Genomic DNA, 16388 nt, shown 5'->3' with positions numbered 1-16388 from the left:
AGTGAGGAAAATCCTCAGGGATGACTCATACCGTGGATGGTATCTCTTTACTCTCCTACCATCGGGTAGGAGATACAGGAGTACAGCCAGTCGTACCAACAGGCTGAAGAACAGCTTTTATCCATAGGCTGTTAGGCTCTTGAATGGGAAATAATTTTATAATTTTATGTATGATTTACTTGCGAGGCCGGTGTGTTGTGCAGTTAGTTCACATGGTGTAACAAGATGGTGAGTTTGTTGTCACTGTGAGTTGTGGGGGGGGGGCACCAAGGGACGCTCAGCCAATCTCAGTGTATACATGGTTGTACTTTGACAATAAAGGTTCATTCATTCATTTATTCATTCAAATACGTTCAGGTTCAAACCTCTGCTTATCTTTAAAGCAGATTAACTGACTGATGGAGTCCATTTCTTCAGCCTCCTCTGTGAAGTTTATTTATTTATTTATTTATTTATTTATTTATTTTAATTCCATTTATGAGAAGGATATCAGTGGAAATGCAACTCAGGCTGTCATAGGTCAATATGACTGCTAGGACTTGATAATGATACTTTTTTTTTCCCAAGGGTCCGCTTAAAGTGACAGTGCAGGAGCTTGACGGATCTTTCAACCACACACTTCAAATAGAAGAAAACAGCCTCAAACATGACATACCCTGTCATTCAAAGAGCAGACGGTAGGGATTTTACCCCCTGTGGAATTTTCTTGTAAAATGCATATCTGAAGTGACTACCATAAATTGTTTTTAATAATTTTGTTACCATTAGGCACATTTTATCAAAAAAAGTCTGCAAAGCGGTGGCCAAGCTGTACTATCCAGTATCAACATGGCAGTATGAAAACCCCTAGTCTTCAGATGAGGAACACAAATATTAACCAATTTTTGCAAAATTGGTTAAACCCAGCATTGATGTCGCCAGTTTGATCTGGGTCTTCTGCCACCTTAACACCTCAAAGAATCTTAGTTGTAAGAAGATGGTGGTCACTGATATGCACTTCTGCCCCCCTTTCTGGGATCAAAAGTTTATAAAACAATATTCTGGGTATCCAGACTGTATGAACTATTTGCAGCCCAATTAAAGCTATTGCAAAAAAAAAGACATCTATACAAGGAAGTAGGCAGGAGGGGAAAAAAAAATAAACAATTGCCACAGAAATAAGAATCAACAAAAATACGTCATAATGCCCGGTTTGATTGACAACCTAATTATAAGCTGCTCTTTCCTTTGTGTAACCATGACTTACTCTTTTTTTTTTTTTACAAAATAAAAAGACCAAAAAGTGATTTTACTATGCATCTCTTGCTGGTTTTTATGCAGCAATAAGAAGAAAAAAATTCCTTTGATGAATGGAGAGGAAGTGGACATGGATCTTTCGGCCATGGAGTAAGTAAACTTATGAAAGGCACAACATTTTTGAAAATCTTCTCTGTCTAGGATTTTCAAATACATAATAGAATATTTATTTATTTATTTGTTTAATTCAATTTATATACCGCCCTTTTCCCGAAGGACTCAGGGCGGTTTACAGGGCAAAATTAAAACAATACAATATAAAAATTAAAATAAAATTAAATCAATAGCCCCAAAATTTAAAATTAGAATTTAAAAAACTTAAAACCCCTCAGTCCAGGCCAGCTAACTCAAAAAGCCAGGTTTTTAGGTCCCGGCGAAACGAACGAAGGTCGGGGGCGATCCGGAGTTCCACTGGCAATTGATTCCATAGGGCAGGCGCGCCCACAGAGAACACCCTCCCCCTGGGGATCGCCCGCCAGCATTCCCTGACCGGCGGGACCCTGAGGAGGCTCTCCCTGTGGGAGCGCACAGGACGATGTGGATTTGACGCTGGCAGCAGGTGCTCCCTGAGATAATCCGGACCCATGCCATTTAGGGCTTTATAGGTCATCACCAGCAATATTGATTTAAATATCAAAAAGAGAAAGCACTAATCACTTGGTCGGGGACTTTTCCTTCCTCTGATTGTGCATTCTGACACCGTTGGATTGAAGGGAGTGTTCAAAGTACAGGGACTTTTGGAATACTTTATACTTTGGAGGGCCAGGAATTGTTTTGTAGTGGTGTTTACATAAATAGAAATTGAGGTGTTCAAAATATCTAGGAACTCTGTTAGTATCATGAGGTTGAAGCAGCCATGTGAAATATATTAAATTTATACTCTCCTATTTTATAAAATTCATACCCTAAAAGTATTGTTTGGCAGAGAGGAAGAGAAATTGCTCAGTAATATTGCACTGAAAATTGTGTTCCAGATAAAGATTTATTAAGCACAGAACTCAATATCCTGAATGGGCTACCAATTTTCATACTGAAAACATCAGAGATGCCACAATCGAGAAAAAGGAAAAAAAATAATGTTATTAAATTAGTTTGATGCCCTGACCTAAGTTTTGATCCTCTTCTTCCAGTGCTGATTCCCCTTTACTATGGATAAGAATAGATCCAGATATGTCTGTTTTGAGGAAGGTAGAATTTGAACAGGCGGACTTCATGTGGCAATACCAGCTGCGCTACGAGAGAGATGTGGTGGCGCAAGAGGAATCCATTTTGGCTCTTCAGAAGTTCCCCACTCCAGCATCCCGGCTTGCGCTGACTGATATTCTCGAACAAGAGCAGTGCTTCTACCGAGTGAGGATCATGGCTTGCTTCTGTCTTGCAAAGGTAAGAAGTGGCCATGTGGTTCTGTCAGTTATTAATGCAGGTTGTTTAAGCTGGAGTCTCACTGCTAAAGGTGAGGTGTGACGCAGCTTTAGAAAGTCAGGAAAAAACTTTTTATCCCTGTTTCATTACTTTGAAACCATAGATCAGGGTTTCATGTAAGGTCCTTGGGTACTGTTGTATTCAAATACCACTAGATGGCACCAGCTTACTGTCAATAAAAAAAAAAAGAAATGACCAAATCTTGTGAGATAGAGTAATTAGAGAAAATTTGTATGTTCTCCTACGTCATTCTGCAAGATATCAGATATTCTTAACTTTTAAAGTTATTTTTTTTAAAAAAAAATACTTAGTTTAAAAAGTGCCCACATTAAAGGTGAATATAAAGCACCCAAGCACATTCTATGGTCTCCTGTATTTTTATTTATCTTGATACTATCACGTTTCTATAATATTCTGTACCTCATCTTATCACTTTATATGAAGCTTCTGATAACAAGTTCCTATGGTATTAACCTTTTTGGAACTATTGGCTACGTTAAGGTTGATTCTACAAGAAGTCCTCGACTTAACAACCATTCATTTAGTGACCATGTGAAATTACAATGGCGCTTTAAAAAGGCGCGTTTAACCATTTTCACACTTATGACCATTGCAGCATCCCCACTGTAGCAACTGCAGTGATTCACTTAACAGCTGTGGCAAGCAAGGTCACAAAATGGGGCAAAACTCACTTAACAACTGTTTCACTTAGCAACAGAAATGTTGGGCTCAGTTATGGTCATAAGTCAAGGACCATCCCGTACTATAAGATATTTTGTTTTCATGTGCCGATACTTTTTACTTTTTTTTTCTCCTTGAGAAGCAGTGCTATCATGGACATGCATAGGAGTCCAAAAAAAAAAATCAAGATGGCAGCCACAATCTTCTGGCTGCCTTCTTCACATTTTTGACTCTCCTCCCCTGGAGGCATCTCTGGGTACCATTCTTGCCTGCTACGTGGGCTACTAACCACAGCACCCATAGCCCCTCTGCCATAGCCTTGTATTGTCAGCCAAAATGGAGCTCACTAATTGCTTTCACTCTGCCCCATACTCGCCCTTCATATATAGAGACATGGGATTAGTCCTGTCTTAGAAACATTAGCCTAAAGCTCCATCATATAGATAAAGGAGACAAATCGTTAGTAAATTTTGCCAATGGTGAGTCATCCTTGGTTGGAAAGGAAGCAAAGCCAGGGGAATCCACCCACCTTTTGACTGGCATTAAAACACTAAGGCAATGATGGCGAACCTTTTAGAGACCGAGTGCCCAAACTGCAACTCAAAACCCACTTATGTATCGTCGGGTGCCAGGTGGGCGTGGCCCATTGGGTGGGCGTGGCCCATTGGGTGGGCATGGCTGCGGTGGTAACGGCAGACTGGGTGGGACTAAAAAGTTCAATCAATGAATTCCAACTTTGCGAGATCTTTTTTTTCCCACGAGAAGTTGAAATTGATTGATTGAATTTTTTTTTTTTACACACAAGGCAGCGGAGGCCTAAAGCGAAAAGGTTTTATAAAACCCAGCTTGAAGGCCTAGGACTGGGACGACAGCACACGTGCCCACAGAGAGGGCTCTGCGTGCCACCTGTGGCACCCGTGCCATAGGTTCGCCACCACAGCACTAAGGACAGCACCACTATCTGATGTGCTACTGGAGTACAGTAGGAATCGACAGCGAAATTTATCCTGTCATACTTTCCTGCCGACTGACCAACTGGAGGGAAGTACTTTTAACACAACTGTCTAGCTGCAACCTCCTTCCAGTCATTAGGTAAAAGAGGACTATTTTGCTATCATTTTGTGAGATTTTGCTTAAAGAAAAGTGTGTCCTTTTGCGTTCAGAATTGTGTTCACAAACAGAGTAGGTTTGCAGGTTCGCCTGGTGCGCCAGTTGCGGCCCTATTTGGACCGGGATGCCCTGTGTACGGTCACTCATGCGCTCATGACCTCTCGCCTGGACTACTGCAATGCTCTTTACATGGGGCTTCCCTTGAAGACCACTCGGAGGCTCCAGCTGGTACAGAATGCGGCCGCGAGAGCTGTCTTGGGAGTTTCCCGGTACTCCCATGTTACACCTTTGCTCCGCGAGCTACATTGGTTACCAGTTGTCTCCCGGGTGAGATTCAAGGTTTTGGTTATGATCTTCAAGTCCTTACATGGCATGGGTCCGGGGTACCTCGAGGACCACCTGCTGCCGGCGTCAACTCCCCTCCGCCCTGTGCGTTCCCACAGAGAGGGCCTCCTCAGGGTGCCTCCGGTCAGGGAATGTCGACTGGTGGCCCCCAGGGGGAGGGCCTTCTCTGTGGGCGCTCCGGCGCTATGGAACCAACTGCCGGTTGAGCTCCGGATGGCATCGGACCTTCGCTCCTTCCGGCGCGGTCTGAAGACCCACTTATTTGAACTAGCTGGTCTGGCCTGAATGGGGAACGTTAGGTTTTTAATGGGTCTTTTATTGTTATTGTATTTTTTAACTGGGCACTTGTTTAATTCCTTTTTAATTTTTGTATTTGTTATTTATATATGCCCTGTTCACCGCCCTGAGTCCTTCGGGAAAAGGGTGGTATACAAATTTAATAAAAGTAAAGTAAGTAAAGTAAGAGTAGGGCTCAGTCGTTTACCAGCCAGTACAATAGTTGTCCCAGTTCAGAATGTGGGGCAAATAGACCAGCTGTTAACTGTGCTTTACTGCTACGTCTGTTTTCCAGCTGGAACTGGAAGGATTCTGAATTCCGAATTGTCTTTCTCCGTGGGTGATCTCGTACTCTGCGGGTGGCAGAGGCATGGTTGAAGTTTTCATTGAGGTTATTGGCAGGATACGTTGAGGACGTCAGTAATGTTGATGCCTCGTCCATGACTAGCTTCTTTTCAGGCTTCTTTCAAGTTTGAATATGTGGCTTTTGTAAAGTGGGGAAGGCATTACTGAAACACAGATGAAAGGAAAATAATTATATCCAGATACCGATTGTGGGAAATAATCAGTGACACATGATCCACAGGTAAAAACTCTCCCCTTGACTGAAGTTGAAATATTGACTGAGGTTATAATGTCCTCGACTTATGGCCACAATTGAGCCCACATTGCCGTAGCTGTTAAGCGAATCACTGCAAACGTTAATTTAATAACGTGGTTTTTTTTAAAAAAAGAATCTGGCTTCCCCATTAACTTGGCTGGTCAGAAGATCGCAAAAGTTGGTCACCTGATCCCGGGAAACTGCAAACGTCATAAATACACGCCAGTTGCCAAGAGCCAGATTTTGATTATGTGACTTGGGGGAGGGGAAATGCTGCAGTGGTCGTAAGTGTGAAAAACAGTCATAAATCACTTTGTCCAGTGCCATTGTAACTTTGAACAGTCACTAAATGAGTGGTTGTAAGTCGAGGACTACCCACAGACGGATGAGAAATCCCAAGGTCTAGGTAGCGTATTTATAGATTTGGTTTACAAATTATGCTCAAACCCCCAAGGATTACTCAGTGACAATATTTGAAATGACCAAGAAGCCGCCTGCCATGTGTAGCTTGACATTTTTTTTTCTGGGTCACGCCATGTCATGTGGGATAAATTCTGAGCTGCTTCATTCTTCTCTATGGAGATTCTCAGTCGTCCAGGTCATAGTTCTCTCAAAGGTGCTGTGAGAACTAATCCCTCCATTGCCTCCACCATCCTGCCAGAACCAATGAAGCTTTTTGGATGAGAAGTGAAACATCTTTTTCTTCCTCAAGCAAAACAACAGTCCAGTTGCCTTTTGGAAAAGCACCTTTGAGACTACTTCATTCTTAGTGATTGCATACATAAATGCAAGAACTTTTGCATGCATCAAAGCTTTAGATTGTGGCACAACCTCACCCCCTTCCCTGCCCCTCACGTTCAAGGATTCCATGCCGGATACATATGAATTACTTAGCAAGCAGATGTGAAAGTAGGAAGATATGAAAAATGCTAATTGAAAGGCTATACTCTTGAAACAATAAGGAATATTCACTTACAGAAACCTCTTTTTTTTCTCTTTTTCCCACAAGCTGGAAATCAAATACGATGAAAAGAGAAGTTGGCACTCAGAGGTAGAAATAGACCAAGCTTTGCAACGCTGTTAGTAATGCGGCTTCTTTTTTTCTCTCCTAATTATACAGATTGCAAATTTCATGGTGAGTACATGGACAGGACCACCAGCCATGAAGTCTCTCTTCACTCGAATGTTCTGTTGTAAAAGTTGTCCAAATATTGTGAAAACCAATAACTTTATGAACTTTCAGAGCTACTTTCTGCAAAAGGTAAAAAAAAAGTAATTTATCAACTTACTTGATTTTCTAAACAAAAGCAGCTTTCCACAGTAGAGTTTGGTTCAGGAGTGGATTTGAATAACAGCAATAGCACCTAGACTTACAGTATATACCGCTTCATAGTACTTTTACGGCTCTCTCTAAGCGATTTACAGAGTCAGCATATTTCCCCCCAATAGTCTAGTCCTCATTTTACCAACCTCGGAAGGATTGCTAAGCACATTTGATTTGTGCTTAGATTGTAAGCCGCCCTGAGTCTTCGGAGAAGGGCGGGATATAAATGGGATTAAAATAAAAAAAAAAAAAATAAATAAATGGAAGGCTGAGTCAACCTTGAGCCGGTCAGGATCAGACTGCAGGCAGTGAGTTAGCCTGCAGTACTGCACTCTAACCACTGTGCCACCACAGCTGTGAGGAAAAACAAAAGTAGTTGCTGTTATTTGGTATATTTGTTATCATCATAATGAAAAGCAAAATATCCTTCAGAAAAATGGTAATTATTGATTTATTAAATTGTCTGCCCAAAGGTAAGCAGAAATAAATTCAATTAAATATGCTTGGACAACTTGTCTGTGGTTTATACCCAGCCTTTTTGTGCTTGGCTAATTTGGTGCATTCTCATAGCTGCTTAATTGCATGGTTAGTGCTGTTTATCATTTCCTGCTGTTAATCAACTGGGAAGTAGGGGTGGAATATATTGCTATGTTTGTATCATGCACAATTTAGTTAATGCATTTCATTTGGTGATAGCCACTGTACAAATGAACAAATACCATAATAGGTATACAAAACGTCCGTCTCTAAAAACATTTCATTTTTCAGGAGATAGCAATCCATCTGCCTGGCCGCTATTATTGAATAGTGTACCCATGTAAGGTTCTGTTCTGATCTCGCAAATCAATTTTTAAATGTAGTCCCACACCTCTGCTTCTTCAAAATTGTGACTGCGAGTCACAGGAGTAACTTGATTAGGGAATTTTGTATGACACTAATCTTACTATTGGGGAGTGAAATTGAATAGAGAATACCATGTGGAAGGCAGAATGAAGTTGTAAAATCTTAAGATTTAACTAAAATATGACCTGAAACAATTATTTGTTAGGGTTGTGTGCTTTTTTCCCCCCTCCACAGACAATGCCAGTTGCAATGGCCTTGCTGAGAGATGTTCATAATCTGTGTCCTAAAGAGGTTTTAATGTTCATTTTAGACCTGATCAAGTACAATGACAACAGAAAAAACAAGGTAGGAAGTTGTTTAAATTAACAGACTTTTTCTCCCCCTCATGACTCATGATTGATTTTATGTTACAGGACAAGTATAAGGCAGATGAATGCTTATTTTTATGGAACATATAAGGGACCATGACCTATTCATTTATGGAAAAAAGTACACAACTGTTATCCGCTGTATATCAAAACTATTCCCAGACATCAAAAATAGAAATGCAATAAATAAAGCGCAAAGTCATAAAAATAGATCATGACAGAAAGGTGGTTCATAACTCCCATTAACGACCAAGCTTAGCAGATTGGGGGTCCCACAAAACCCAAAGGGCGAGCTGTTTCATAATACGGGAGCTGCGTTCAAGAGGGCCCTCATTCCTTTCATCTCACATAGGTTGTGGATGTTCCTCACCTCCTTTCAGGGTAAAATACAAGAGAGGCAGAATTCGGTTGGAAGAGACAGCAATGTACAGTGTAATATGTGCATATGCACCTACAGATTTCGTAGACATATAACATTGAATGCAAGAGCAAAGCAATCTTTTGCACAGGCGTAGGAGGCATGAAATGTTGTGCTTCAAGAAAATGAGAAGGTACCTCCAGGAGGGGAAATAGGTTTAGTCAAAGTTCATGGGTCATAAATGGCCTTATAATTTCCAAGAATCAATGAATAATCAGGAAGTAAGGCCATTAACCCTTTGAATTAACATCCGGTGCAGGACCCACAGCACAGGTGGTAATGGGCTCTTGGTTTCCTAGTATCGGTTAACAGTTCTCTTGCTGAGTGTTCTTTAAAGGTGGCTCTTTGCAGATTTCATTATGCATTCCACTAGCCCAGCTAGTGGACTGTGTGAGTTACCTATGTGGTATCTTCCTGCTGTAGACAGAGATGCAACTACTAAGCATTCCAAATTACAGTTAGATTGCAAACCTTCGGAATCCTGGGACAAAGATATTCGGATTAAAGCAATAAAACTTAATTTTAGGTGGCTAAAGTCAAGGGTATTTAAAAACTTCAAGAATTAAAATTGGGGATTCAAGACTGAATACAAGGAAATGTTTGATTGTTTAAAGAATGCAAGGAGTTCTTAGGAACGTCCTTGGGTATCTGAGTATGTTGCTGAGCATTGCCGAAGGTATGAACGTGGGAAACAATAAGTTGCAAATGCAACACAAAGAAAATAAGGAGGGGTTCCCAGATCTTTAGCCAAATTATTTAGGGGATGGGAATTTCAAGATTGGTTCACAATTTAAACAGGATCTGCACTGTCTAAGTTAAAAGATCTCTGGAGAAGTTTGAAAGGATGGTAGACAGATGCTTGTATAAGCAATGTGTGAAACCTGTTGAATGTTCTTTTGGGGAAGGCTTCCTTTTTTATATCTTATAGTTCAGGATCCCCAACCTGTGGTCTGTGGCCTGGGACCGGGCTACGGGCTCTTGGCCAGCGGGCCACAGAAATGGCTGGCCTGGGCGCACACGTGTGGGCATGCATCCCCCCATTCGTTCTAGCGCCCGTGACCCCATTCGCAAATGTGCGTGGGCATGAATGGGGACATTAGCACGGGGTGGTGGTGTCCGCAGCCCATTTGCGCATGTGCTGCTAGCCCAGGTGGTTTGAGCAGCCTGTTTGCACATGCATGAACGGGCCGCTAGCTGCCGTGGGGGTGCACGGCCATTTGCGCATGTGCACTGTGCCAGCACATGCTGCATGTGCAAATGGGGCTGCTTGTGCCGTACCAGTGTGTGTGGCCCTGTGTGTGCACACACATGTACACATACCAATTTTGAAGCTGCTCTCCTTCCCTCCGGTCCACGAGACCAGAAAAGTTGGAGACCTGTTTTAGGTGGTGCCTTTCCTATTTGGAAAGCTTTGGAGTTGTTTTATATTTGTAACTGCGAGTTCAAATGATCTAGTGTTAGAATTTAAAGCTCTGTTTTGTTGCTTTTTATTGTTGGCATAAAATTGTTGTGACTTGTTATTGCATTCATTTTTAGTGTCAGCCGATTCCTGGAATATGGGGTATAAAAATAAATAAGTTCTTTGGGTTCAGCCCAGCAAGTAGTTTCTTTGTGCATAAATTCAATTTGGACATTGGGGTTTATCTGTGCTGATGGTTCGTTTCCATGGTTAGAGCAGCCAGTTTAATGGAATGTGTCTGGCAAATGCTTTTCTTTGTAATGCTCTGTACTGCATCTTAATATCTTTTGGTCTTTGATTTTAGTTTTCAGACAACTATTACCGTGCAGAACTGATTGATGCACTAGCAAACTCTGTCACTCCAGCTGTTAGTGTGAACAATGAAGCCCGGACTCTGGACAATTTAAATCCTGATATACGCCTTATTCTTGAAGAGATTACCCGTTTCTTAAACATGGAAAAACTCCTACCCAGTTACAGACATACAATTACAGTCAGGTACGATATAGAAATATTATGATTTTCTGGAAATCTAAATCTGAAAGAAAGTTAGATGAATTTCTTCTTTTTTCCCTCCTTAACTTTGTACTGCTGGGCAGTTAATCTCGATTCAGTCACTCAAATCTTGCACCAAGGAGCTTTTAACAATGTTCTGATGTTTATCAGTAAATGTACAAGAGCCAAGCAGAAATTTAATAGGTGACTAGAATTTTTTTCCCCAGAAAAAAACTGTCTTGAGAAAAAAGTAACAAATAAGCATTATTAAAAACATTTGTACGGTAGTTATTTAACATTATTTTCTATATAAGCTGTGATAGAAGCTAAAGATTACAATTTATGACAGCCAGTTAAGAGTGTTTTGAGTAGCAGTCTGTACAATTCTAAAATATGTTTCTGTTCTGAGAAAAATAAAAACCCACAGGAGCTAAAGATTCTGATATATGGCTATCTCCATTTTGTTTGCAAGGTTTTTCGTATTATAGATGAGTCTATGCTACATTGGATAACACAATAAAAAAAATCAAAAATTAATATCACACTTCCATAAGATTATACTAGACCCAACTTGAAGAATTAATTATAGGTAGTCATCGACCCTTTGAAGTTATGATGGTGCTGAAAGAATGTCTGCAAAATTGGTCTGCAAAATTCCGGTTATACCGGCATCCCCATGGTCATGTGATTAGGATCTGGGTGATTGGCAGTTTACACTTACAATCAGTTTCAGCCTCCATGATGACCACCTGATCACCATTTGCACCTTTTCCTGCTGGCTTCTCCAGAAAGTCAATGGGAAAGCCAGCAGGAAAGGCGGAAGTTGCTGGGATAAGTCTCCCCCACCCATGCATTCTTCTCCAGCCTTTCTGCACTCATACCACACTGGCCTCTCATGCACCTCCCCATGTGCTCAGCCCATGCCACGCCTCTTGCATACCTGTCATATGCTACACTTCTTGTGCACACTCCACATCTCTTGTTTGCCTCCTTATACCCATGACCCCCCACCACCATGTCTCTCACACACTGAATTGCGCTATGTCTCTGATGCACCTCCTCACACCCTGCCTTGTTCTCTTGTGCAGTGTCCCCTGCACTTCTGAATACCCCCTTGCTTCCTCTGCCACCCGGCAGCAGCCACTTACTTCCCTCCTGGCCTGGCATTTACAACTTGCTGCCGGCTTCCCCCTTGATGTTGGTTGAAGGAAAGCTGCCTCACCTAACGACTGTGGGATTTGGTTAATGGCCACAGCCAGGGCTGCAGGTATTGCCTCCACTAAGCAGTGCAGTTGTGATAACACTGCCCTATTGCTCAGTGGCAGAAATTCTACTCGCAGTTGCTGTTGCAAATTGCAAGACTACCCATAATGAATTTTCCATCATTCATAAGTTACGATACTCTTCAGTTTGTTTTGGTCAAGCCAAAACACTTGTTTTTGTTTGTTTTTTTAATTTCCAGTGGCTATAAATTTGGATTTGACAGCAAGTTTTCTTTTTTCCCCATATCTTTCCTTCACAGCTGTTTAAATGCAATTCGGATCCTGCAGAAGAACGGGCACGTCCCCAGTGACCCTGCTGTGTTTAAATCTTACGCAGAATATGGCCATTTTGTAGATATTCGAATAGCAGCTTTGGAGGCGGTTGTTGACTATACAAAAGGTGGGGAGGATAATATGGCTTTGTGTGTGTTTTAATAAAAGCAGCTGTTAGTTTTCTTTCATGTTCTTTTGACAATGGGTCATATTTTACAGGATTGAGAAAGCTCACCAACCAACCCTTCAGGAATTTTAGGATTCTCTACAGTCCATTTTGTTCAGGGAAGGATGTCTGTTTTATCCTATTCCCTAAGTCAGGGCTAGGCAACCTTGGGCTAGGCAACCTTGGCTCTTTTAGGACTGGTAGACTTCAACTCCCAGAATTCCTGAGCATGGCTCAGGAATTCTGGGAGTTGAAGTCCACCAGTCCTAAAAGAGCCAAGGTTGCCTACCCCTGCCCTAAGTTATTAAACATCAGGCAGCCTATGGAGAAAATAATCTCTTCCTGCACTGGCTTCCAGTTGCCTTCCGAGTGAAATTCAAGGTGCTGGTGATGACATACAAAGCCCTACATGGCGTGGGTCCGGACTACCTACGGGAGCACCTACTGCCGGCGTCAACGTCCCTCCATCCTGTACGTTCCCACAGAGAGGGCCTCCTCAGGGTACCACCGGTCAGAGAATGTCGGCTGGTGACCCCCAGGGGGAGAGCTTTCTCGGTGGGTGCACCAATCCTTTGGAACCGCTTACCAGCTGAACTCCGGATGGCCCCCGACCTTCGCTCCTTCCGGCGTGATCTAAAAACTTATCTATTGGAACAAGCCGGCCTGGCCTGATGGATTTGGGTTTTAAAATTATTTATCTAATGTATTCTTATTTTATTGCCCTGTACACCGCCCTGAGTCCTCCAGGAGAAGGGCGGTATTTAAATAAAATAAATAAATAAATAAATAAATAAATAAATAAATAAATAAATAAATAAATAAATAAATAAATAAATTTTATAAATGTCACTGCTGTTATGGATGTGACAACAGTAGCCTTGTCTGTAACTTGAATGTTTCTGCCAATACTCCCAGGTTGACAATGCTGTTCCCAGCCTGATAATTAATGGCATGCAGTGGCACTTCAAAGTTTGTGAACTCTTGAATTTTCAATATATCTGCATAAATATGATCTAGAATATGATCTGTCCTCCACATGTCCCAAAACTGGATAGAGAACCCAATCAAACAAACGAGTCTGAAATATGTTGGTTTGGTAACCACATTTTAGGCCATATTTGTGCAGAAATATTGAACATTCAAAAGGCTTTCAAACTTGTAAACACCACTATAATAGGTTTGAAAAAATGCAGCTGCTCTGTCATTCCACTGTCTGTCACCAACACAGTGCCTGCTCCCAAAAGTTTTGTAAAAATGGTTTTGTAAGCTTCTTTCTTCCTGTCCCTCAAGAAAACTTTTCTAATTTCTTCTGATGAGTGAGATTGACTGTCTTGTTTAACAGGACTTATTTTTATCCTTAATAGTTGACCGAAGTTATGAAGAACTGCAGTGGCTGCTAAATATGGTCCAGAATGATCCAGTGCCCTATGTCAGGTTAGCCTTTTTTTTTTGGCAACATTACAAAATTATGTTTATTTTGTAGGTAAATAATATCCTAAATGTAAAATCACTTTTTCCAATAATACACTTATAATCACCTGCTTAAAAGAGTATAGTTTTGATTTATATATCTCAAATTATTTTGCCTTTATTATTTTTTGTAGAAAATATAGTCTAAATATATACTATATATATACTATATACCAGTCTAAAGAATAGGGGAGAGATAATAGCAGTATTCCAGTATTTAAGGGGCTGCCACACAGAAGAGGGGGTCATATTATTCTCCAAAGCACCAAAGGGCAGGACAAGAAACAATGGTTGGAAACTGATCAAAGAGAGAAAAACCTGGAATTAAGGACGGTGAGGACAATTAACCAGTGGAATAGCTTGCCTCCAGAAATTGTGGGCAGTCCATCACTGGCGATTTTTAAAAAGAGGCTAGACAGTCACTTGTCTGAGATGGTATAGGTTCTCCTGCTTGAGCAGGGGGCTGGACTAGAAGACCTCCAAGGCCCCTTCCAACTCCTATTCTATTCTATTCTATTCTATTCTATTCTATTCTATTCTATTCTATTCTATTCTATTCTATTCTATTCTATTCTATTCTATTCTATTCTATTCTATTCAACTCTCAGTGTATTCTGAGCAGAGTAAGTAATCATTCTATGTGGATACTAAAGAAAATATTATTTGGCTTCTGGTTTGTAATTGCAGACAGATGATAAATGATGCATTTATTTAATGTTTTGCCTGTTGGTTTTAGCTGGAGAGATAATAGTTCAAGCCTTATATGCCTAATGACCTGAATAATGACAACCTTCCTTTCTCTATTGGTTTTTTCATGTTTTTTTTAGAAGATTAGGCAAATTTACAGAACGTGACTTCCTAAGCTTTGTGAACACAAATGATTGAGTTTGACTCTATAATATTAAGGTTAAGGTTAAAATGAAGGTTAAAATTTGAGAAAGTGCAAGAATAAAAACCTGCAAGTTAGAATCTGTGTGGATTAAAAGTTGATTTTTGTCTTTTTTAGGCATAAAATATTAAACATGTTGACAAAGAATCCACCATTTACGAAGAACATGGAATCTCCTTTATGTAATGAAGCTTTGGTGGATCAACTCTGGAAGCTTATGAATTCAGGTTAAATCTTTTTCTTAATTATTTACAATTTTTACAATATAAAACATTAATAACTTAGTTTGGTATATTAGACACACTAGACAGCTATCCCCACACATATATTCTCTTATCTCAAAGTCCTACTGATTGTAGAAGGCCTTCTTTTATCAAATCCATATTATTCTTTTCTAGCATGTATACTCAAGGCAGTATGTACTGTATATTTACTGTATGTGTACTGTGTTTTCTAGGCATTCTCTATTGATATACAGAGTAAGGCTGAACATATACATATACATATAATCTGAATATATATATTCAGAATTTACCTTATGCCACCATAGTCTAAAGCACACAAATGGAACTTATCTGGACTATAAATTCCTGCACAATTATCTCCAACGTAGACTTTGTCTTTTAGTCAGTTCTGCAATAAACAAGTATGCTATAAATGGGAATCACCCCCATTGTATACTGGGTTCGCTTCTGTAATATTGATCCTTATGATAGGCTTCTTCAAAATTCAGCTGAACTCGGAAAACAAATGTCCCATCAAATAAAATCCACTGATTTCTCTAAGAAGAATAAACGTAAGGATTTCAATAACTGACAGTGCCAAAAGTGATCCAAATCTTCAGACGCTGAGTCCTTCTTGTATAATGAGGGAGAATACATAGGAATAATATTCAGCAAATTTGTGCCACTGTTAATTGAGGATGCAGCGTAAGAAAGGAAGTTAGCTTTTATGCAATTAAGACTTTCTACTGATAGGACCGTTTCCACCAGTACAACTGGGAGGAGGCCCTTTCTCGCCCTTGCAGCCCTTCACACATCCTGTCTCTGGACTTGCATCTTACACACTAACATGCATGTTCTTTGTTTCAAATTAATTTGATTAGAATAAGGGTTTGGCAGCAAGGGGAGCTCTAACAACGCATATTAATTTGTTGCCACAAGTTGTAGTGATGGCTACTGCCTTAGATGAGATGAAGACATTTATGAGCATTAGGTTAATTGATGAAGTTGGTCCTTGTGTTTATACGGCACTTCTGCTTTCAGAGGTCTACCATCCTGCTTCCCACAGAGGGCTAAGCATACTTCTGATTATGAAGGCAGCTTTTTCCCACTTATCCCTCCTAGGAAGTGGTATTCAGTGGCACTTCTTAGTCTCATAACAACTCCTTGGTTTGTTTAACCTCAGATTAATCATACATATAAAAATATGCTGTGGATTTAAAAAAAAAAGCGTTTTTGCAAGCAAAGCATTAAGTGGAATATTCACATGTCTTTTCATAGTAAGATGTTCTTACATGATGCTTTAGGAAAGAAAAATGTTGCACCAGAGTTTCTTCTCTCTCTCTCTCTCTCTCTCTCTCTCTCTCTCTCTCTCTCTCTCTCTCTCTCTCTCTCTCTCTCTCTCTCTCTCTCTCTGTGTGTGTGTGTGTGTGTGTGTATTAACAGACCCTGTCTTACCAAGAGTGAAA

At 40.5% G+C, this 16388-nt stretch overlaps 1 protein-coding gene across 1 annotated transcript in view; it reads left to right on the top strand.

Moving 5' to 3' along the window:
• Nucleotides 1-16388, top strand: part of TAF2 (TATA-box binding protein associated factor 2) — a gene marked incomplete at its 5' end in the record, with an annotated part of 63632 nt that overhangs the window by 25905 nt on the left and 21339 nt on the right. Inside the window, 9 exons of the mRNA XM_081325624.1 lie at nt 568-677; nt 1321-1386; nt 2427-2679; nt 6852-6992; nt 8133-8243; nt 10448-10641; nt 12161-12300; nt 13704-13773; nt 14816-14925. Coding sequence (XP_081181750.1) covers nt 568-677; nt 1321-1386; nt 2427-2679; nt 6852-6992; nt 8133-8243; nt 10448-10641; nt 12161-12300; nt 13704-13773; nt 14816-14925 — 1195 coding nt within the window. The remainder of the gene's footprint in view (nt 1-567; nt 678-1320; nt 1387-2426; nt 2680-6851; nt 6993-8132; nt 8244-10447; nt 10642-12160; nt 12301-13703; nt 13774-14815; nt 14926-16388) is intronic.

This window comes from Vipera berus (assembly GCF_964194415.1).
Source record: "Vipera berus genome assembly, chromosome: 3".
Classification (NCBI taxonomy): domain Eukaryota; kingdom Metazoa; phylum Chordata; class Lepidosauria; order Squamata; family Viperidae; genus Vipera; species Vipera berus.
This window is presented reverse-complemented; position numbering and strand designations above follow the sequence as displayed.